Source organism: Dipodomys ordii, unplaced genomic scaffold, assembly GCF_000151885.1.
Source record: "Dipodomys ordii isolate 6190 unplaced genomic scaffold, Dord_2.0 Scaffold20, whole genome shotgun sequence".
Lineage (NCBI taxonomy): Eukaryota > Metazoa > Chordata > Mammalia > Rodentia > Heteromyidae > Dipodomys > Dipodomys ordii.
In genome coordinates, this window is record NW_012267236.1 from 10,746,802 (window position 1) to 10,770,906 (window position 24,105).

The 24,105-nt window shown below is 36.2% G+C and overlaps 1 protein-coding gene across 3 annotated transcripts in view; it reads left to right on the top strand.

Annotated features, from left to right (window-relative positions):
* The window catches only part of Atad2b (ATPase family, AAA domain containing 2B), a 129,622-nt gene that overhangs the window by 55,940 nt on the left and 49,577 nt on the right, over window positions 1-24,105 (top strand). For all 3 annotated transcript variants that reach the window (XM_013013666.1, XM_013013669.1, XM_013013668.1), the window contains exons 16-18: window positions 4,798-5,109; window positions 7,217-7,352; window positions 17,155-17,341. In XM_013013666.1, coding sequence (XP_012869120.1) covers window positions 4,798-5,109; window positions 7,217-7,352; window positions 17,155-17,341 — 635 coding nt within the window. The remainder of the gene's footprint in view (window positions 1-4,797; window positions 5,110-7,216; window positions 7,353-17,154; window positions 17,342-24,105) is intronic.

Here is a 24,105-nt window from a genome sequence, read left to right on the forward strand (position 1 = left end):
AGTAGTCTATTTGGGAAAACTTTAAAGTTACCAAAACCAAAAAGAACAATTTAGTTTTAAAAAAATCAAATAATTAAATTTAAATAGAACATTAGTCCATTCAGTTAGCTACATCCGAATTATCCTCTTCATCCACAGGGACCTCCATCTCCGAAGCAGCATCCCTCAGCTTTTGAACCACAAAGACCTCCGACATCTTCTGGTGAGGAGAAAACGTAAATCTCTCCAGCACTACTCCAGTTTAAGCTTTGCCTGGTATAAGAGAGCATGCGCCAAAAAATTTCATGTAAATTTGGCTTGATCTTTGCAAAGCCTGTGCTGCTTTATGGGAGAGGGTGGTATTTGGTTAAAAACAACAACACCAGTCTTTTCCCATTTTGAAATTTGTCCCTCTTCATTTGTGGTATTATTTTATTATTAGAGTTCAGATCAGATTGGGATTTTTTTTGTAGATTTTTCTGCAAATTTATCATAGAATAATCCTTAGCTAAAATAAGTAGAATAATTTGGGAAATTCCCTAACAGCTAGGTATTCTAAAGTATTCTATTATCCTATCTACCACCAGAAATAGGACACATTCTTATTTAATTCACTCAGCTATTAGAATCTTAGTTCCCTTTTGCATTTCCAAAGGTCAGTACTTCTTAATTTTCCAATTTATTTATTTTAGTTTTTCAGACATTTTCCTGTTTAAATATTTATGACATAATTTCTTACTGGACTGAAAAACTTCTCTTGCCTTTTTACCTATTTCATAGGATGACAGTATGTTCGCTGAATTTACTTACATGCTGTTACCTTTCTGGATAGTGACACAAAAATTTATGGCAATTAATTGATTTGTTTTGGGTTATGACATTCCATTTAAGAACTAGTTCACATGAAAAATGGTCAAGCCGGGGCATTGGTAGCTCCTACCTGTAATCCTAGCTACAGAGGAGGCTGAGATCTGAGGATCACAGTTCAAAGCCAGCCCGGGTAGGAAAGTCTGTGAGACTCTTATCTCCAGTTAACCATCAGAAAACCAGAAGTGGTGCTGTGGCTCAGTGGTAGAGTGCTCGCCTTGAGCTGCAGAGCTCAGGGCCAGTGTCCAGACCCAGAGTTCAAGCTCCAAGACCAACAAAAATCAAAACAAACAGGTCAAATGCACTAGTTCAAACAGGTATGAAGTCATAGTAAATTTTAACTCCATTATGAATTTATCAATTTTTATATACTTAATGTATTTTAACATGTGTGGGTTTAATTCAGTGATATTTATGCCTAAAAAACATCTTTGCAGTCTTTATGAACAATGTAAGGATGGTGGTAACTTTTATTTTGAAATAAATTACTTGCTTAATACTAGGAGAAATTTGAATTTGACTGTATGATTTTTATGTAGTAAAAATCTTCTCAACATGTCTTTGGTATCGAGAACATTTATAAATCTAATAGGAGCTTCAAATTGAGAGCTTAACCTTAATCATATTTCCTTTATTTTTGGTGATATGGTTAAAACAATGAAAACATATCCATGAAATATCCTTATTGTGGGCCTTCATTTTGTTTGACATTGTCCTTTAATAGTTACCTTTTCAGTCTTCCAGGAAAAATTTTCTCCGCCCTCTAGATATTTGTGTTCATTACAGTATTAGATTTGTAATCGGAGAATTAGAGTCATTATGAAAGAGATGTTAATAAGGTTTTAGTATAGTTTTAGTATTACTAGAAAGATTTTATCATTTGTTTTCTAAACCCGAACTCTTTTGAAGAGTGCAAAGGTATATTATTGGTTATGATAGGACAGAGACCTTACTAGAACCTGTGGTCATCTAAAGTGCTGCTAATTTAGAAGTGATTCTGATACAATTTTAATTCTTTTAAGAGTTTAGTGGATTCATAATTCTGTTTTTGTCTTATCAGAATAATTTTAAAAGATTTTTCAGAATACACATTTATGCTTCCAAACTCAGGTATTCTGATTCTGTGTGTGTGTGTGTGTGTGTGTGTGTGATTCTGATTCTGTGTGTGTGTGTGTGTGTGTGTGATTCTGATTCTGTGTGTGTGTGTGTACTGGGGTTTGAATTTAGGTCCTAGTCACTATACCTTAACTTATTCACTCAAGCCTGGTACTCTATCCCTGAGCCAGAAGCTTTGCTTCTGCTTTTTAAAAAAAATTTTTTGTGTGGTTAATTGGAGATAAGAGTCTCATGGATTTCCTGCTCAGGCTGGCTTCCTACCACGATTCTCAGTTCTCAGCCTCTGAATAGCTAGGATTACAGACTCGCATCCCACTGATTCTTTGTTGTGTTGCCTGAGAATCTGCATTTCTTCTTTTTTCTTCATCATTGTCTTCCTACTCCTTTATTTTCCTTCTTCTGCTTCCTTTGCTTCTTCTGCTTCTTTTTCTCTTTTCTTTACTTCCCTTCTTCCTCTTTCCTTCCTCTTTTCCTCCTCCCTTCCTCTTCTTCCTCCTCCTCCTTTGTTAGCAATGGGGTTTGAACTCTTGCCAGGCAAGCACTCTCTCCCCTATATCATGCCTTCCTGCATTGTCATTTTTCAACTGTGATCTCACATTTATGTCTGGGCTGGCCTGGACTGTGATTTTTTCCATTTAAACTTCCTCTATATCTGGGATGATAGGCGAGTAGCACTGTGCCCAGTTTTTTTTAATTGGTTGAGATGGGTGTCTCACAGAGTTGTCCCCCTATGTGTTTTTTGAAACTTGATCATCCCAATTCCTGCCTACTGAGCAGCTAAGATTATGGATATGAGCCACTGCACTTGGCTTTTTTTTCCATTTTATTGTTCATCTTGATGATTGTTCTAAGTTGAGAACCACAAATGCGTTTTTTCATTTTTTTTTATAATAAAGATGATCTACAGAGGGGTTTCAGTTACAAGAACCACTAATTTTTACAAGTAGTATAAACCAATAATTCTTACAAGCAAAGGTATTTCTTTTATGTGTGTTGGGTATGATAATCTATGTGAAAATTTCTTTCAGTAAATGTGTTCTATTGTTGATAAACTCCAATGTGGAGTAAATTCAGAAAAATAAACAATATGCCTGCAATCAACGTTTAATAGCAAAAATGCTATGCATAATATTTACTTTTAATGTCTGTTACTTTTGTTTTGCCTGTTTGTGAACTTTTAAGTTTTTTAACATAAGTTTCTGCATTTGAATAGGACTATATAATATGTTCACTTTTATGTATATACCCTTAAGGAAAGAAAAGAAATATGGTTGTTTATATTAAATCAAGATTAGAATTTATTTTTTCATCTGCTATAGAAGATAGCACTCAATATGCTATAACCATATTCTTGGATTCTTTGCCATTCATAACTTTAGATGTTCTATACTTACTTTGTTAAACTAATATAATGGGTGTTGATGTCAGAGAATTTTTTTTCTGATTATTAATTGAGAAGTAGAAAATAAAATGGAGAGACTAGTAAATCTAATTATTCTGAAGAATTATTTGGGAAAAATTATGTCCTGGGGCAGTATTTAAGCTTATTCTGCTTATAGTTTCTTGAGGTAAATTCTCACAAATCATATTTTTCCCTAATTCAGTAAGTTTCTTTGTATTTGCCATTTTTATTTCAATATTTTTTAAAATTTTATTCAGTATTTGATTTCATGTCATTGTGAAGTATAAAAAAATAGATGAGCCTGATACTCCTTGAGGAGTTTAGGGTCTGCTGTTATATGATTTCCCTTGTATGTGGTTTCATTTCCTGGTATAACTGAGTTTTATCAAATACAGGTTTACTTTCTGACAGGAAAACACATACCACTAGATTGAATTTTTCTTCCTTTCATATGTTCAAATGTTTAAATGTGTTTGTTGCTCAGATAAATGAAATGATTAAAAAATACTGCAAGTTTGATCTGTTTAACTATTCAACATGGGTAATGGGTAACACTTCATATTGGCATAGCCCATGAAACTAGGTTGTTAATCATTTTAAGCTAGGTTGTTAAGCATAGTCTGTTTGGAAATTCTTATTTTCCTCAGTATTTTTGGAGCTCTCAGACAAGATTCAATTTTAAATTATTTTTTTGGGTGTTGAATTACTAGTAGCTTAAACTGCTAATTAATCTCTTTACAGTATTTTGCATTCATGTTTAGAAGTTAGGAAAAGTAGAAAAAATAAGCCAGGCATGGTTCATAACCTGTAAAGCTACTTGAGAAGCTAGGCAGCTCTGATTCTGTCTCAGACTTTAGAAAGAGCTGAGGATGTAGCTTAGTGGTAGAACAGTAGGACTGAATTACTGACAGAATAATAATGAAAGATGAAAAAGAAATGATAATTCTTTTTGTTTTTTTGTTTTTTGTTTTTTTTTTGGTCCGGTCATGGGGCCTGAACTCTGGGCCTGGGCGCTGTCCCTCAGCTCTTTAACTCAAGGCTAGCGCTCTACCACTTGAGCCACAGCACCACTTCCGGCTTTATTTTTCTGCTTATGTGGTGCTAAGGAATCGAACCCAGGGCCTCATGCATTCAAGGCAAGCACTCTACCACTGAGCCACCTTCCCAGTCCATGATAATTCTTTTAAAACCTTCCCCCAAAAGGTTGTACAGTAGGTTAAGATATGGTATGGCTTGTTTTCATATTTTTTAGTGTATCTTTTTGTTAATTTAAAATATACAAAACATTGCTTATTTAAGAGCTAAATGCTTTGTTGGGTGATTTAGAATGCTCAGTTTTCATTTTGTTAATAAAATTATTTAGAATTAATTAAATATATTTGTACTTGAAAGAATGAACTTAGCTTTGCTATTCTTCTCCTTCTGTGCATTAGGCTACTGTGGAGCAGACATCAAGGCCCTGTGCACTGAGGCTGCCCTGATTGCCCTTCGGAGGCGTTATCCTCAGATCTATGCTAGCAGTCATAAGTTGCAGTTGGATGTTTCCTCAATAGTGCTCAGTGCCCAAGATTTTTACCATGCCATGCAGAATATTGTGCCTGCTTCCCAACGTGCTGTGATGTCTTCAGGACATGCGCTATCCCCCATTATAAGGCCACTGCTGGAAAGAAGCTTCAACAACATCTTAGCAGTCTTACAAAAAGTGTTTCCTCATGCTGAAATTAGCCAGAGTGACAAGAAAGAAGGTACTATAGACTAATTTTTTCTTTTTTCTTTTACTGTTTAGATGAAAAAAATACAAACATAATTTGCTTATAAGATTATTTATTGGGCTGGGAAGGTGGCTCAGCGGTAGAGCGCTTGCTTTGCATGCTCGAGGCCCTGGGTTCGATTTCTCAGCACCACATAAGCAAAAAGAAAAAAGCTGGAAGTGGCGCTGTAGCTCAAGTGGTAGAGTGCTAGCCTTGAGCTGAAGAGCTGAGGGACAGCGCCCAGGCCCAGAGTTCAGGCTCCACGACCAGACCCCCCCCAAAAAATATTATTTATCATTGTATCTATGTATTTTAGGCCTGGTATACTGCCCATGATAAAGTAGCTGCCTGGGAATCTTTGTAAAATGTATGAGCGAATGTTTACTCTTAGGATATAGTGACCATGTTATTGTAAGTGAGTTAACTATCTTTAGAAAGTTGATAATAATACTAGTTTAGGTTTATTCTTTTAGACACAAATTATCATTCATTAATACTCATTACAGTCCTATAGGTTAGGTGCTGTCCCTCAGCTCTTCAGCTTAAGGCTAGCACTCTACCACTTGAGCCACAGTGCCACTTCCGGCTTTTTTCTTATGTGGTGCTGAGGAATCGAACCTAGGGCCTTGAGCATGCAAGGGAAGTGCTCTACCACTGAGCAACCTTCCCAGCCCCCAAGTGTATTTTCATAACTGGGAATTCATATATTTCTGTCAAATTTTTCAATTTTTAAAATTTAGTTTACTTTCTGTAAAAAAAAAAATAGCAAACTTTCCTGAATAATAAATGATGAATGAATACTGAATAATGGTAGACCACTTATCTTTGAGAATTTTCATTTTAGAGAATTAACATCTGTTATGCTTTAATTTTATTTTCGTAAGTATGAAGTGCACTTAGTTTCAGTTAATGGAGCTCAATAGAGAAGAGAAACCAAATTTTATTTATTTATGAATTAGATGTATTTGATTTGTTTTGCTCTTAAACACATATCCTTGAACATGAAATTATTTGAAAGTACTCAATTGCTAGATTTATTTAAAAATATCAATTTTGCGGGCTGGGAAGGTGGCTCAGTGGTAAGAGCGCTTGCCTTGCATGCGTGAGGCCCTGGGTTCGATTCCCAACACCACATAAGCAAAAAGAAAAAAGCCGGAAGTGGCGCTGTGGCTCAAGTGGTAGAGCACTAGCCTTGAGCTGAAGAGCTGAGGGATGGCGCTCAGGCCCAGAGTTCAGGCCCTACAACCGGACCCAAAAAAAAAAATCAATTTTGCTAAATATTTATCTTTTAAAGCCATTCAGTTAGCTCTGACAGTATAATTTAGATCTGATTTTATAAACCACCCTTCTATTTGCTTTGACTCCTGTCAAAATCTATCCGTCTGTCTATCTATCTATCTATCTTATCTATCTGTCTATCTGACAATCAAATTGTCCATGCTGGCCTCAATCAGCCCTCCCAACTCACCCGGTTGGATAAATGGGATTACAGGCATGTGCCTGAAGTTGATTTATGTCAACCTGAATTCTCCTTAGCTCTTCTGCACATTTAAGCATTGCTGTTTATTGAATGGATTACTACTTTCAATAGGTATGTGTAGTTATTAATACTTCATATTATAGTCTAAGAAGCTTTAAGTATTGTATTCTCAGTAAGAATTTTAGTTTTAATTAGTATACTGAGTAATACCCCAATGGCCCATAGAGAAGACTAAAGCTATTTTAATAATGAGTGCATGTTTAAGACTGATTTTTGACTTAATTCCTGACTCAATCTTAATTCATAAAATTTTCCTTGAAAAGTTGTATTCCATTTTTAAAACTGGGTCAAGTTGTTACTTTTTGTTGCTTCTTTCAGAACTAGACTTGGTATCCTATTAATTGAACCTAATATGAAAAAGACTGGTTTTGTGTCCAAATTTAATTCAGAGTTTTAGTGAGTAGGTGGAGTTTTATAGTATAACCATTGCTTTTCCAAGACTAATTTTGGTCAGCAGAGTCTCTCAAATTACATCTCATAATTCTTAGGTAGATAATCTATAAAGGTGAAAAAATTATGTTTATAAATCTCATAATTCTTGTGCTTTTTTTGTTGTAACAGATACAGAAAGTTTAATTTTAGATGATAGTGAAGATGAGAATACTTTATCAATTTTTGAGACCAATTGTCACTCAGGATCACCAAAGAAACAGTCATCAACTGCTGCTATACATAAGCCCTACCTTCATTTTACAATGTGAGTAATTGATATCAAATTTCTTTGAATTTAGGAGGATTTTTGTTACTTTATGCTTAGAATTATAGTATATATTTATAACCTTGAAGTATTTTTTTGTTTGGACCCAACTCTGGAACACTTTCATTGTCTTTTTGTGTGGTTATAATCACTTTGTTCATCAGCTTCTTGAGATTAGCTTTTCCAATTTCCAATTTAAGTATCTAAATAGAGAATATTTTCTGCTAGTTTGCTTTGAAAAAAAATGTGTGCGTGCATGCATGTGTATGGGTGTGTATGTGAGTAGAAATCAATATATAGGCCCCTATTTTATGTCTTTTTGTTTGAATTTGTATTAAGGTGGATAAAAATAAAACATTTATCTCGAACTTTAACTTATGAGAAAGTTCAGGGGATAATTTAGGGAGCTTGAGACTAATAAAGAGACTTCAAATCCAAAATTACTCAGTGATTAAACCAATAACTTTGATTCTGTAAAAGCACATTAATTTTTGAAATTTGGATTTTATGATTTTTTTACTTTTGTCTTTTTATTATCTGTGTTAAAGCAGCTTTTGCTGTGCTATAATGAGTAAATGTTCTTAATGGAAAGGTAATTTTAAATTAAGAGACCAAGTGTCTTCAAATAATAATAGCATCATTACTTGCATTTACATAATTAGCACCATATGAAGGACCATAAAGTTCTAGTCAGGTAGGTTTAATAGCATTTTGATTTAGATTAGCCTGAATTGTATATACCTTAAGTAATTTTTCTTTGAAGTATTTTAAACAAATTTAAATCTTCAATTTGAGTCAAATTTTCCTCCTGTAGATTTTAGGGGAGATTTTATTTTTTTATATTTTTGATAGTACTGGGATTTGAACTCAGGGTCTTGTGCTTGATAGGCAGGACCTTCTACTACTTGAACCATCCCTCCAACTTAGTGAAATGTTGATTTGATTATTTACATTATTTTATAATCCTTCTACATTTTAAAAGTGAGCCTAAGCCAGGCACTGGTGGCTCAGGCCTGTAATCTTACGTACTCAGGAGGCAGAGATATGAGGATCACTGTTCAAAGCCAGCCCAGTCAGGAAAAGCCAGGAAACTCCAATAAACTACCAGAAAACTGGAAATTGTGGCTCAAATGGTAGAGTGCTTACCTTGAGCTGAAGAGCTGAGGGACAGTGCCCAGGCCCAGATTTCAAGCTCCACGACCAATCCCCCCCAAAAATAAGTGAGCCTAAATTACTTCTACTCATTCTTTTTTTTCCTTTTTTTTAAAAAAACAAACAAACAAACATTGTTATTATTTTAGAATTTTTTCCCTTCATTTCCAGATCTTTTCTTTTATGGTCTCAGGAAGTTCTCTTAGACCTTTTTTTTGGTTGGTGTAAACATTTTCTGGATCCATTTTATTGATAATTATGGACAAGCTAGATACTTTTTTCTGCATTTACTTGGCTAGCTTATGTATGTTTGTGTATGTGTGTGTGTTATTTTGATAATCTTAGTTGTGTCAATTGAATTGTGTAATAGGAACAGTTAAACTATCAGATGATTTATGTTTCAGTTGTATAGGATACTTTGTGAATATAGAAATAGAATAAGCTTTTATTTCTAATTTTGTGTTTGACTTTTTTTAATGAAGAACATTATCTGCTATTGATTTAATATGTGCCAGTTGTATGGCTCATTTGTTTAGGAAGCTTTAATGAAGAATTTTTTTAGCTTCCTATATGAGTTCTCTTACCTTACTGGTTTCACTTTTATTAACCTCAAGAGAGCTATATACTAGAGTAATCAGATGTGTCAGTAATACCCATTAATTTATCTCTTTATTCATTCACTCATTCTTCCAATTTTCATTTTTTATTTTTTATTATATGCTAGGGCCTATACTTGGTTCTGACAACATAAGCATGAATAAGGTATACATAACTTTTACTCTGGAAAAGTTCTTGTTATTGGAGATAGTGAAGATTGTGATATAACTAAAGTTTTGTGAAAGTAAAGCTAATAATTCTGTTGGGAAAAACAAAAGCATCACATAGACACACTTTCATTTTGAGATTGAAGATCAGAGTTAGCTTGTGATTGCTCATTACATACTAGACAAGTGCTAGGTTATGTAAATTATGTAGCATTTGTGGTATCCTTGTTTTATAGGTGAAGAAGCTGAAGCATGAATGAATAAGTTCAGGAAAAATGCTGCTAGCAGATTGTAAAGCTAGGCTCTGTGCCATTTGTTTCCTGAGATTGCTTTCCCCACCCCCCCAAAAAAAAAACAAACGAATTTCTGAGTATAACAGGTAGAGAATAGTACTGTCCAACTTCTTTGAGCAAGTTGGGCAATTGGATTTTTTAAACAGTCTCCCAAAAATATACATATTTTTTTTAATAAGGGCTACATAAATATTTTTGTTTGATTGATTTTCTATTTGAGAAACATATGAACATGCCAGGTGAATGTATAAAAAGGTAATAGGAAACAAGAAAGCCTCATTTAGTACGAGTCTCCAGCTGTACTAGCATGGCATTTCTGATGGGTTTCTGGGAATAGTGTCCTAGCACAATGTTGAGATACTTTTTCAAGATTTAAGATAAGTTAGAAATCAAGATAGTTAAGGTCTCCCCATCTAGTAAAGAAGTCTTATGATGGAAAAATAAGTTTTCTTTCTTAGTTTATATTACCATAAGAGGATTAGAAACAGAGCTTTCTGAGGTTTTTAAAATGAAAATAGCTTTGTTTTTTCTGATTAGAAAGATGATATACTCTGTAGAAAATTCAAGTAATAAAGAAGAGCATAAAGAAGAAAGTAAAAATTAAAGTCCCAGAAGCTGAAGGTAATATTTGTTAAAGTTTTGGTGACCACACATCCATGTTCTCTTTATGCATATAAATAGACATACACATTATTTTATGAAGATTATATCCTCCTGTAAGTTGTTAATGTAACTTGTTTTTTAAATTCATTATGCTGGGAATGTTATTTCATGTCAGGTTATGTTTAATGTCATTCTTTTAAGATAGTTGCATAAACTGGGCGCCAGTTGCTCACATCTGTAATCCTAGCTTTTCAGGAGGCTGAGATCTGAGGATCACAGTTTGAAATCAGCCCAGGTAGAAAAGTCCTCATGAGACTCATCTCCAATTAACCACCAGAAAACTGGAAGTGGCGCTGTGACTCAAGTGGTAGAGCGTTCCCCTTGAGCTGAAGAGCTAAGGGACAGCGCCCAGGCCCAGAGTTCAAGCCCCACGACTGATTATCTCCCCCCCCCCAAAAAAAACCAACCAAAAAACAAAACGGATAGCTGCATATTTCCTAATTTTTTAGATGTTCTAAAATTTATACAACTTAAAATATTGAAGTTTTCAGTGGTTTATTAAATAAAGCAATAGACATCTTTCTAAGTATACATTTTTACATTATTATCAGAATCAGAGCTTAAGGTAAATATTAAGAACCATGATTGCCATTTCAAAGGGTGTATACATTTAAAACCTTGTTAAAGTGCTTTCATGAGGGTTTTTACCAATTTTATATCCTTGTCAATTTTGAGCCTTTTTTTTTTTGTCTGTGAGTGTGTTTGTGTGTATGTATATGTATGGTAATAGGCATCAAATCCAGGCTTTGTATATGCTGTGTAGATGCTCTGCCTTTAGGTTATACCCCCATTCCTGTTTGTATCTGTAAAATATCTTCTTGTTTATATCACTCATTTTTTTCTTTCATATATTTATTAAAGTACTTATTATGTGCCTAATACTGTCCTTGATACTTGGAATATGCCTGTGAAAAAAAATGAGCAAGTTCCCAGCCCTTACTGGGATACCTTTTAGATCAAGGAGACAAACAATAGGGTAGTAATTAGATAGATAGATAACAGATGATAAGCAAGTATTAAAAAAGCAAAAAGTGATCAGTGGATAGGGTGATGATAGCTTGAAGATAGGGTGAGTTACAGAATATTTTCAAACATATATTTTGGCATAGACTTGCTAACAGTAATTTTAGAAAAATTGTTTTCTTTTGATCCACTTATGAAAGTATTTGTTTTCTCACCATTTACATTTTTTAAATTAAGTTTTTTCAGTCTAATGGTTTAAAAAAAAAGACTTATTGCCAGGCTCTAGTGGCTCATGTCTATAATCATCTAGTTGGTGATGAAGTTCTTTTGAGTTTTCTTATTACCCTAATTTTAAGCAATTTCTTTTCCCTTCAAGCAGACCCATAACTGGTTATCTTTCCTCCCATGTTTTTTCTTCTTTCAGTAACCTTTCTCAAACTGGTTCTCAAACTGAACTAGAGTTATGTTTTGTTTTGTTTTGTTTTGTTTTTTTTGGTCAGTTGTAGGGCTTGAACTCTGGGCCTGGGCACTGTCCCTCAGCTCTATAGCTCCAGGCGAGCGCTCTACCACTTGAGCTACAGCGCCACTTCTGGTTTTCTGGTGGTTTATTGGAGATAGGAGTCTCATGGTCTTTCCTGCTCGGGCTGGCTTTGAACCATGATCCTCAGATCTCAGCCTCCTGAGTAGCAAGGATTACAGGCATGAGCCACCGGCGCCCAGCTGAATTATGTTCTTCAAAGCATGTACAATTGGATTACTGTATCTCTTGGGTTCTAGGACCATGCTTGGGTACTAAAACCTGTAGATACCCAAACCTTAGATATAAAAGTCTATGTTTGTATTTATTTATTTATTTATTTATTGAGTGAGTGAGTCAGTGAGTCAGTGAGTCAGTCAGTCATGGGGCTTGAACTCCGGGCCTAGATACTGTCTCTACTACCACTTTGAGCCACAACTCCACTTTTGGTGTTCTGGTTAATTGTAGATAAGAGTCTCATGGATTTTCCTGCCCAGGCTGTTTTCAAACTGTGATCTTCAGATCTCAGCCCTCCTGAGTAGCTAGGATTATAGGCATGAGCCACCCATACACAGCAGTGTAATATTTATAGACTGTGGATATCCTCTTTTACATGCTTTAAATGATTTAGAGTTTATTTATAATTCATAAATAATGTGAATAGTAATAAGAAAAAAATATCTGTTCATGTTCAGTTCAGGTACAACTTTCCCCCAAATTATTTTAGTGAAGTTCTTGGTTATGGAACTATGAGTATGGAGGGTTGACTGTATATGATATGTTATTCCTCTAGGGTATAGAGTATATATGCTTTCTCTTTGACTTAACTTTTATGTTTCAAACTTTTGTCATGGCTTCCAAAACCCTTCAGAAGCTGGGTGCCAGTGGCTCACGCCTGTAATCTCAGGAGGCTGAGATCTGAGGATCATGGTTCAAAGCCAGCCCGGGCAAGAAAGTCTGTGAGACTCTTATCTCCAATGAACCATTAGAAAACTGGAAGTGGCACTGTGGCTCAAGCAGTGGAGCTCTTGCCTTGAGCTGAAGAGCACAGCACAGGGAAAGTGCCCAGGCACAGAGTTCAAGCCCCACAATTGACCAAAAATAAATAAATAAATAAATAAAAATTTAAAAACCTTTCAGAATCTCAGTGTCCATTTTCTTCTTAATACTTTTGTACCTACATTGGTCCAGTATGTAAAAAAATTGCTTTGTGTGAGCTATTATCAGTAACCTCAAAGGCCTTGCCTTTTTAAGGTGCTTGTTCTTTACACATCCTGATTTCCTTCCATGGAATTCATGGTTTCTTCCTCGAATCTTTTGGGTTTCTACTTTTGTCACATTTTTCCAGGAAAGCTTTATATGGGTATGTCTTAGATCCCTCATAATGCCATATGGTTAAAAAAAATCTCACTAATTGCAGTGAATTATGGTAATTTGTAGGTTTGTGTTTTTACAAAGTACCAATCAGTTGGTGACTTGGGTAGTATTGTTGAGTACCCAAGGCCAAGACATTAATAGGTATTTTACAATTGTTAAATAAATATTTTAAAATGTTAATCTTTTCTGTTTTCCTTTAGAATTCTTCTGCTTATGTCTTTTACTAATATAGATTAGGCTTTTGGAATTTATTTTATTGTGGTTTTGTTTTTAATTCTGCACATAGCTCCTTTTTTGGGGGAATGGAGCAGTGCCAGAGTTTGAACTAAAATGCTTGTGCTTAGGCAAGTATTGTATTGCTGAGTCACACCTCCAGCCCTACCTTTTTGCTGGCTTTTTCTTTTTTGTGCTCATCTTGGGGTTTGAACTCAGAGCTTGGTTGCTGTCCCCAAGGTTCTTTTTCTCAAGACTAGCACTCTACCATTTGAGCCACAGCACCACTTTCAGCTTTTTCTGAGTAATATATTAGAGCTAAGAAAGGACTTTCCTGCCCAGGCTGGCTTCAAACCGTGGTCCTCAGGTTTCAGCCTCCAGAGAAGCTATGATTGATTACAGGCATGAGCCACCAGTGCCCAGCTTCACTGGCTGTTTTTAAGATAGGGTCTTGCAGACTTCCTGCTTGAGCTTTGGTCTAGACCTCTGTGTTGTTGCTGTCTGGCTTCCCTCTGTTAAAATGGGTCTTGTTGACTTTTTTGCCCAGGCTGACCTGACTGCAAATCTCCCAATCTCAGCCTCCCATCATACATGCTACTACTACAGCCATCAATGGATTAAGAAGTCTTGAGAACTTTTCTGCCTAGGTTGACTGGGAACCACAATCCTTCCATTCTAGCCTTTCAAGTGCTCTTACAGGTGTGCATCACCAGCACCTGGCTCAGCTCACATAAATTGTTCATACATTAAGAACCATTCTTGGGCTGGGAAGGTGGCTCAGTGGTAGAGTGCTTGCCTCGCATGCATGAGGCCCTAGGTTCGATTCCTCGGCACCACATAAACAGAAAAAAGCCTGAAGTGGTGCTTTGGCTCAAGTGGTAGAATGCCTTGAGCTAAAAGAGCTGAGGGACAGCGCCCAGGCACAGAGTTCAGGCATCAAAACCAACCCCCCCCCAAAAAAAAAAAACCAAAAAACTATTCTTACTTTTGTTGAAATTTTTGCTTTATTTGGTTGTCTGCCTTATGGTTCAGGTTATAGTTTTTTGAGTTCAAAAATTTTTACATTTTTAAGCTGGGTGCTGGTGGCTCACACCGGTAATCCTAGGTACTCAGGAGGCTGAGATCTGAGGATCGTGGTTCAAAGCCAGCCTGGGCAGGAAAGTCTCTTATCTCCAATAAACCACTAGAAAACTGGAAGTGGTGCTGTGGCTTAAGTGGTAGAGTGCTTGCCTTGAGCTGAAGAGCGCAGGAACAGCACCCAAGCCCCCACCAAAAAAAGTTTACATTTTTGTGAATAAAAAATATATGTAGGAAAAATATAAACATTGTCTATATTTGAGTATGTATATATACTGATGGCCTAGTGGTAGAACACTTGCATACCCTGCACGATGCCCTAGATGTCACCCTAGTATATGATACGTACTTGTTTATAATTTTTTTGTTTTGTCTTTGTTTAGAATTAATTTTTTTATTCTATGAAACAAAGTTATAAATCCTCTATATTTTTAAATAATGGTTTATAATGCATTTCTGTTACATTTTTATTTTTAAGCTTTTTTTCTTATATAAAATTCTCCCAACTACCAGGATTTATTTCCTGAGCTATTATATTTCATTGCTTGTTTCTTTGGTGTACTCTACTTTCTATTACTATTCTGTAGTAAGCTTTACTATAAAACAAGGCACATCCTAATATAATACTTCAGTATTCAGTACCTAGGTTTTATAGCCATGTGGACCTGTATCTGTTGACTTTTTCTCCAATCTTCACCCACCCTGTCTCTTCCTTTCTGACTCTTTCCTTTTCCTTTTCCTTTCTGTTCTTTATGTATTTAGTCTTTGTTTCTAAGCTCAGTTTCATGCTTTTTTTCTTGGGGGGGGGTCAAGATTTGTGTGTGTCTTGGTACTGAGGCTTGAACTCTGGCCTTGAGAGCTCTCCCTTAGATTGTTTTTTCTTAAGGATTATGCTCTACCACTTGAGCCACAGCTCTGCTTGTCTTTTGGGTAGTTAATTGGAAATAAGGGTCTCACAGACTTTACTGCTCAGGCTCGCTTTAAACTTTTAATCTTCAGATCTTCGCCTCCTAAGTAGGCAGGATTAGCCATGAGCCACTGGCACCCAGTTTTTGTGAAGATTTTTATTTGATATTGTGTGTCCAACCTTTTGTATTGTTTTTGAAATTGTGAATAGGTTCTCCTTTTTGTTTTCTCATTGGTTATTGATAGTTTATAAATTTGTTGATATTTTTTCTATTTCTTTAACTGGATATTCTGTTATTGTTAGTGATTCTTTTGGATTTTCTAGTATAAAACCACATTCTATGTAAATATAAATACCTGTTTTCAATCCAGTTTAATTTTACTTTATTATTGTATTGACTTAGAATTTCTAGCACTAGCTACCATGAGTAGCCAAAATTGTTTCATTTGTTATTTTATGGCACTATAACACTTAAAACACCAATATTTTATTTAATGTTTTCCTTCTCTATGTAAAGCTTTAGGTGTCATATATTTGGGCAAGAATAGTTAATTTTTATTATTACAGAAACAAAGCTTACCACTTCTGAAAAAGTCCTGTTTTGACTATATAAAATTTTTTGGTGATTTTAGTTCTTTACTGCTGCTGTAATAAAATGCCTTATACTGGGTAATTTATAAACAGCATAAATTTATGGTTTACATTTATGGAAACTGGGAAGATCAAGGTTAAAGTGGGTAGCATATTTGGTGTCTGTAAAGAACGAGTATCTGGTTTCAAGATATCTTAAATGTTGTGTCCTCATATGGCAGAAGCAGCTAGTGGATGCTAACTAATTCTCTTAAACCCTTTATTTATATTTTTATACTTTTTATTTTTGGTAGTACTAGAGTTTACAATCAGGGCTTTGGTTCTACTAAGCAGGTATTCTACCACTTGAGCCATATCCCCAGCCTTCTCTTTAAACCCTTTAATAGGCTCTGACTTCATGGTATAATCATGTACTAAAGGCAGCACTTTCCAATTTTGTCAATTCAATTTATGGAAGATACATTCAGACCATAGTAGTGGGAGCATATACATAACCCTACAATATATAATTTTAGCTATATTTTTAAAAATCATATTTTTAAATTAAACATTTTTTGTGGTAGAAAGGTTTGGATTTAGGGCTTTATGTTTGCTAGGCTGGCTGCCACTTGAATCTACCACTTGAATTATGCTTTCAGACCTGCTTTTGCTGGTTAATATGGAGGTGGAGTCTAGCAAAGTCTATCTGCCTGGGCTGGCTTTGAACTTCGATCTTTTGGGCCTTAGTTTCCTGAGTAGCTAGTAGGACTATAGGTGTATGCCTCCAGTTCCTGGCTAAAAAACCTATCATATTTAGAGTAATACTCAGATCCACATTTTTATTGGAAATAGGGGATTCTTAGCATTTGACTTGGAGTAAATAATAACTGATTGCATTGGCTTTTGCATCTCTCAAAGTTAATATATGTGATAAGATATAATGAATACAAAAGTAACCTTTCTTTTATTCATTCATTTATTTATTTAGTCAGTTGTGGGACTTGAACTGTAGGCCTAGGCAGTGTCCTTCAGCTCTTCAGCTTAAGGCTAGCACTCTACCACTTGAGCCACAGCACCACTTAATCTTCCTTTTAGAATGGATTTTATGTTTAAAACAATCTTGGTTGCTAAGATGGTCAGATAGTCAATATTTTAGAATCATGATTAATAAAGAAAATTACTATATTTTTAAAAAGTAAAGTTTTAATTTGAAGTTCAATTTTATTTGAATATTTTGTCTGCTGATTCATATTAATCTTTAGCGTGTATAGTTTTGAATCACTATTATGTCTTTCATGTATTACAGGTCACCATATCATCAGCCAACCTCTTACAGGCCACGATTGTTGCTGTCTGGAGAACGAGGCTCAGGTCAAACTTCTCACCTTGCTCCAGCACTTTTGCATACTCTAGAAAGATTCTCTGTGCATAGACTAGATCTCCCAGCACTTTATTCAGTTAGTGCCAAGACACCTGAAGAATCATGTGCACAGGTAGGTTTGTACTATATGTATGCTTATATCATGTACCTGGTGGTTACAGATAAGGCTTTTTTAAAGACTAATTATTATAAATATTTATTGTTAGCTTTCTAATATTAATAAAGAGATTGTTTTGATGTGTTCTATTTTTAAACATGTACTCATTGTTTTTCTCATTGTTTTCATGGTACTTTTTTCATTATTAAACTTTTAAGTGTTCTGTTTCATGAAACACTGTAGAAAGTATAAAGATTCTCCTCATTCCCCATACTACTCTTTCTAATTCTCTCATGTAGCTATGGTTTATTTATTTATTTTTGCCAATCCTGGTCCTTGAACTGCCTGGGCTCTATCCCTGAGTCTCTATGCTCAAGGCTAGCATTCTACCACTTGAGTCACAGTGCCACTTCTGGCTTTTTCTGATTATGTGTTACTGAGGAATCAGACCCAGGATGCAAGCACAGTACCACTAAGCCACATTCCCAATCTCTCTATAGTTTATTTTAGACATCTCTTTCTAGAACCTTATCGTAGAAAGGCAAATGGTATCTACTTCTTATGGTTGAGAAGGAAGAGGTCTCATTGAACATTCTGAGCTGGCCCCAAACTTCAGTTTTTCACTCTTAGCTTCCCAATTAGCCAGGATTATAGGTGTGGGCTACCAGCACCTATAGTTTAGTAGTTAAGTAGTTAAGTTTATAGATATGAACCACTATACTTGGCCTCTTAGGGATCTCTTATGGCCTATGAAGCAAGTGGGTCCATTTATCTTCAGGTTTTCTTTATATACAGCCACAGTTTATTAAACATTGTAGCATTTTGGAAGCATTGGTAAGAGGAAATAAGTTTTTGAGCCAAGGGACAGTGTCATAACTATTTCTGTATTTCTGACACAATACCTAGCTTTTTTGGCCGGGGGGAGAAGGGGGGGAGGTCAGTCATGGGGCTTGAACTCTGGGCCTGGGCGCTGTCCCTCAGCTCTTCAGCTCAAGGGAAGCGCTCTACCACTTGAGCCACAGGCCCACTTCCAGTTTTCTGGTGGTTCATTGGAGATAAGAGTCTCATGGACTTTTCTGCCTGAGCTGGCTTTGAAGGATCTCAGCCTCTTGAGTAGCTAGGGTTACAGGTAAGAGCCACAGGCTGGCCCTGCAACTCCTGGGATCAAGTGTTCTTCCATCTCATCCATCCCAGTGGCTGGGACACCAGGTACAAACAACTGTGCTCAGCAGTGAATGTTCATTAAATGTTTGAATAGTAATGTTTTAAATAAACATACAGAGAGGAATTATACTTTATTATTTGATGCTGATCCAGGTTTTATATAGTTTTATGTATGTGGTTAACTGGAGAAGTAACACTTACCTAATATTGTTCTTGGGCTGGAATGTAGCTCAGTGGCAAAGCGCTTGCCTAGCAAGCACAACGTCCTGGGTTCGATCCCCAGTACCAAAAAAGAAAAGGCAAAAAAAAATACAGTTAAAAAAAACCTAATATTGTTCTTTATTATAGTTTATAAATACTCAAACATGTACTATCATTAGAAGCCATTTTCTATGTTGTAGCACTACTCAAACAGTTTATAGTAGTGTTGACTTAATTTCTTTCTCTCAAATTTTTTTTGTGCTGTTACTGGAGCTTGAACTCAGGGCCTCTCACACTCTTGCTCAGCTCTTTTCTCTCGTGGCTGTTACTGCACTACTTGAGCCAAACTTCATGTCCAGCTTAATTGCTGGTTAATTGGAGATAGAATCTGAGTACTTTTTTGCTCTGCCTGGCTTCAAACTGTGATCTTTAGATCTCAGCCTTCTAACTAGGATTATAGATGTGAGCCATATCTATAGGGCCTGGTTAATTTCTCTTTCATTCAGTTTCCAGGTATTAACATTCTTTGCTGTATTTCATTATTTATAAAGGTCCATTTAAAGCTTTCTTTCTAAAACCCATAACCTGACTTGCCAGTATTTTGTTACTAGTTTTGTAAACTTGTGTATTCTAAGAATGTTGATTTTATATATTTTTATATATTTTTATTTTTTCTCTTTTTTGGATGAGACAGTTATTGACTGTTTTTTCAAGTGATATAATTATTCATTATCGTATAAAATAAATCCAAATGACTTATTAGGAAAATATAAATTGTTAAAATTGATCACAGAAAAGAGAATGTAAATGAGCACTAACTGTGGGAGAAGAAATCAAACAAATATCATAAAAGCACGAAACCTAGACAATTTTAAAGGTGAATTATCTTAATTTTAAAGGATAAATTTGGTGTTACACTCTTCAAGGAAAATGGAATGGTATGAGAATGATGAAAAACAGTAATACCAAACCTTTCAAAGAAATACAAGGAAAATTGTGGACCAGTCTCGAATAGGCAGTAATCATAAAAAATAGTGCAAATGCAATCTAGCATCAAAAGGGTAATATACCATTGTTAAGTGTTTAAAAATTGATTAGTACATTGACAGGTGTAAATTTTGGGAAGAATGCATTAAAGCTAAAAATATTTGCCTGTGATATGACCAGGTATTTGAAAAACTTACATGCCAACTAAAAGTTGTTTAGAGATCAAAAAAGTTCTCTGAATGGCTGGGAAGGTGGCTCAGTGGTAGAGTGCTTGCCTTGCATGGATGAGGCCCTGGGTTTGATTCCTCAGCACCACATAAGCAGGAAAAGCCGGAAGTGGTGCTATAGCTCAAGTGGTAGAGTGCTAGCCTTGAGCTGAAGAGCTGAGGGCCAGAGTTCAGCCCCACAACTGACCAAAAAAAAAAAGAAAAGAAAAGAAAAGAAAAAAGTTCTCTGAAAGTAGGCATTTTCATAGTTAATGCTCTAAAACTGGTGATTTCTTGTGTTCAAACTATAAGCAGTTAGAAATATAATAGAAGGAGAGGTTACCTTTCAAATAGCAACTTAAAGTTTGCCCAGGAATTAACTTAAATAACCAGGGCCTACAAGAAGAAAAGTAAAATTCAAATCCAGGCACTGTGGCTCAAGCCTGTAATCCTAGCTACTTGGGAGGCAAAGATCAAGTGGCCAACTGGGCTAAAAGTTATCAAGATTCCACCCCAGTGGACAAGCTAGGCATGGTGGATCATGCTTGTAATCCCAGCTATATAGGAGGCAGAAGTAGAAGGATATTTACTGCTCTGAGCCTGGTTCAATTCATATAGACCTAAGTTCCATGAAATGAAGATAATTATACTTAACATAAGATTGTGAGAATTAAAATAAGCACATCAAATAGACCTGGCGTACAGTACTCAACATATGTTGGTTGTAATCATGTTTATATCACTATTACTGCAACTGCTGGTTAGACTAGAATGGGAAAGCTGTGAGTTTGTTTATTAAATGTAGTCCAGTTTATAATTCCTTCATAATTTAGGGAAGAAAATGAATTGGATGTGTGTTTCTTTTAGATAATAAATGTGAGAGTAGCAATAATGATGACTACATTTCCAAACAAGAAGATAGTACAAATGGGTAATATATTAAATGGACTTGAAAAACTGGCTAACTCTAATTAGGGGCAATAGAAAACTAAATAGCATTGCATTTTCTTCCCTTTTCTATTTTTGTAAACAAATTTTAAGTGATAAGTGAGACTGTTAAAGTACTAAAAGAAGTCCTAAGACCTGTGTATCATCTTGTACATGAAAAGTGATTTCTTAGACATGTATCAGAACCAGAGGAAAAATAAAGTTAAGGAATTTTAATATTATAATTTTTAAATTTCACATGGCAAGAAGTATTATTTCAATAAAATTAATTGACATAGTCTTGAAAAAGCATAATTACAAGTTTGTTTGTTTTTTTTGGGTCTGGTCGTGGGGCCTGAACTCTGGGCCTGGGTGTTGTCCCTCAGCTCTTCAGCTCAAGGCTTGCACTCTACCACTTGAGCTATAGCACCACTTCCGGCTATTTTTTTTTGCTTATGTGGTGCTGAGGAATCGAACCTAGGGCCTCAGGCATGCAAGGCAAGCGCTCTACCACTGAGCCACCTTCCCATCCCTAATTACAAGTTTTTAAGTTTGGAAAAATAACCCTGAAATCAGTGAAGAGATTAACAGTCAAATGTAAAGTTGGCAAAAATATAGGCAAGAGATCATGAAGTTTGAAGTGGCTTAGGCTATAGTGTAAGATCTTGTCTTCAAAAAAAAAAAAGTAAAACATGAGCATGCAGCATACTATGTGTGGAGGAAGGGGAGGATAAGCCACTAATAAAAATTAGAAAAGTGAGCCAGGTACCTGTGGCTCATGCCTGTAATTCTAGCTACTCAGGAGGCTGAGATCTGAGGATCTCCTGCCTGCCTGGGCAGGAAAGTCCATGAGACTCTTATCCCCAATAAATCACTAGAAAACCGGAAGTGGCTTAAGCGGTAGAGTGCTGGCCTTGAGCTGAAGAGCGCAGGGACAGCACCCAAGCTCAGAGTTCAAGCCCCACGACTGACCAAAAAAAAAATTAGAAAAGTAGACTGGGATGTAGCTCAGTGGCAAAGCACTTGCCTAGCAAGTGTAACGTCTTGGATTCAATCCAGCACCCTCTCCCCCCCCCCAAAAAAAAAAAAAGAAAAGAAAAGAAGGCAAAAAAATACAGTTAAAAAAATTAGAAAAGAGGCTGGGTATGGGAGGTTCACTCCCATCATCCTAGCTACTTTAAGAACTGTAAATAGATAGATCATGGTCCAGCCTACCTAAGTGTATATGCTAGGCCCTATTGCACAAATAACAAAGGGCAGAAGGGATGGGGGCATGGCTCAAAAGATGAGCGCACACACACACCCCCCACAGAGATGTTTAATTTCACTTAAGATAATTAAGATTAAAAACAAAAGATAGATAAACTACCAGGCTTGTTAAAAAAACAAACAAACAAAAAACAGAGTCTGCATGAGTGGCTCATGTCTGTAATCCTAGGTACTCTGGAGACTGAGGTCAGAGGATCAAGGTTCTAAGCCAGTCCAGGCAGAAAAAAAATCTGTGAAATTGTTATTGCCAATAAAGTAACAAAAAAGACAGGAGTGGAGCTGTGGCTCAAGTAGTAGAATGCTCGCTTTGAGCAAAAATGCTCAGGGACAGCACCCAGGCTCTGAGTTCAAGCCCCAAGACCAGCACCAAAACAATAACAAAAACAACAACAAAAGCCCCCAAAACTTCATCATGCCAATGTTGGAGATGAAGGTTGCTTATAAAATAATTCTGAAAGGGTGATGTGGTAGTGTTCCTGTAGTTCAAGTTGAGAGGTTGAGGTAGGAGGATAGCTTGAGCCCAGTAGTATAGAACTAACCTGGGCAATGTACTAAAATCTGATTTCTCTCCCTCTCATTGTTTAAAATGTCACTTTGAAAGAGAAACATTTTCAAAGTGAGTCTACTCTATGGTTGTTCCTTATAATAGTTTGTATTTATTAACACATACTGGTTAAATGTCAGTCAAGTATGTATAGGAAACAAAGATTGTAGTGAACTCACCTTCTCCTTCTTCCCTTTCCTCCCTCTTTTTCTCCCTCCTTCCCTCCTTTTTTCCCTTCTCTCCCTGTCTTCCTTCCATCCATCCATCTGTCCATCTTGGGAAATAGGACTACTAAACCAAGGATTATCCTGAAATAGAGAATATAAGATTACAGTCTGCCAGGCACCGATGGCTCATGCCTGTAATCCTAGCTACTCAGGAGGCTGAGATCTCAGGATCACAGTTCAAAGCCAGCTTGGGCAAAAAAGTCCCTGGAACTCTTATCTCCAATAAAGCACCAGAAAACTGTGGTGCTGTAGCTCAAGTAGTAGAGCGCTTGCCTTGAGCTGAAGAGCTGAGGACAGCACCCAGGCCCAGAGTTCAAGCCCTATGACCGACACACACACAAAAAAAGATTACAGTCTGTGTTACTCTTGCATGTATTTCTCTTTATTCAGACTCTAATGTACCTTGTATAAAACAGGTTGAGGCTGGGAATGTGGCTTAGTGAGAGTGCTTGTCTAGCATGCGTGAAGCCCTGGGTTCGATTCCTCACAACCATTTAAACAGAAAAGCTAGAAGTGGTGATGTGGCTCAAACAATAGAGCACTATTCTTGAGTACAGAGAGGCTCAGGGACAGAGCCCAGGCCTTGAATTCAAGCCCCAGGACTGGCAAAAATAAACAAAGAAAGAAGGTTTAAAAAAAAAGTAGGTTGAATATTTTATAATGTAACCTGAACATGAGAGGCAGTCTTGAAAGGCAGAAGGCTTAAATCATTCCTAAAAGGCTACATTTATGTGTATGACAAGGTAAAAAGGGGGGAAGAACCCTTCTTGGTTATGTTTTTATTCCATAGCGGTAGTATTTAATTGTATGTCTATTCTTGAAAAGATAAACATGAATAAATACAGGATTTTCCCCATCTTGCTGCCTCAGCTCCTGATTAATATTATCAACTAGAGTAGTAAAATTAGTGGAGTTGGTGTATATTACAGGGTTTACCTCATTGTTATTGTTACATCTGTATTACTGAACATTTCATTGCATTCCAAGTGGAATGGAAAAACTTGGAATGCATGTGGTATGTGGCTGGCCCCTCAGTTGACAAGTATCTGTTGAGTCCTAGGACATGGCAGGGGATGTTATTACCTAGAGTAAAAGACAATATTCCCTGTCTGTCTATCTATCTGTCTGTTTAAATTCAACTTTTTTTGGATGTGTGTGTGTGTGTCATGCACGCGTGTGCATGCACGCCTGTCAGTGCCAGTCTTGGGGGTTGACCTCTAAGCCTGGGTGATGTCCCTGAAGCTTCTTTTGTTC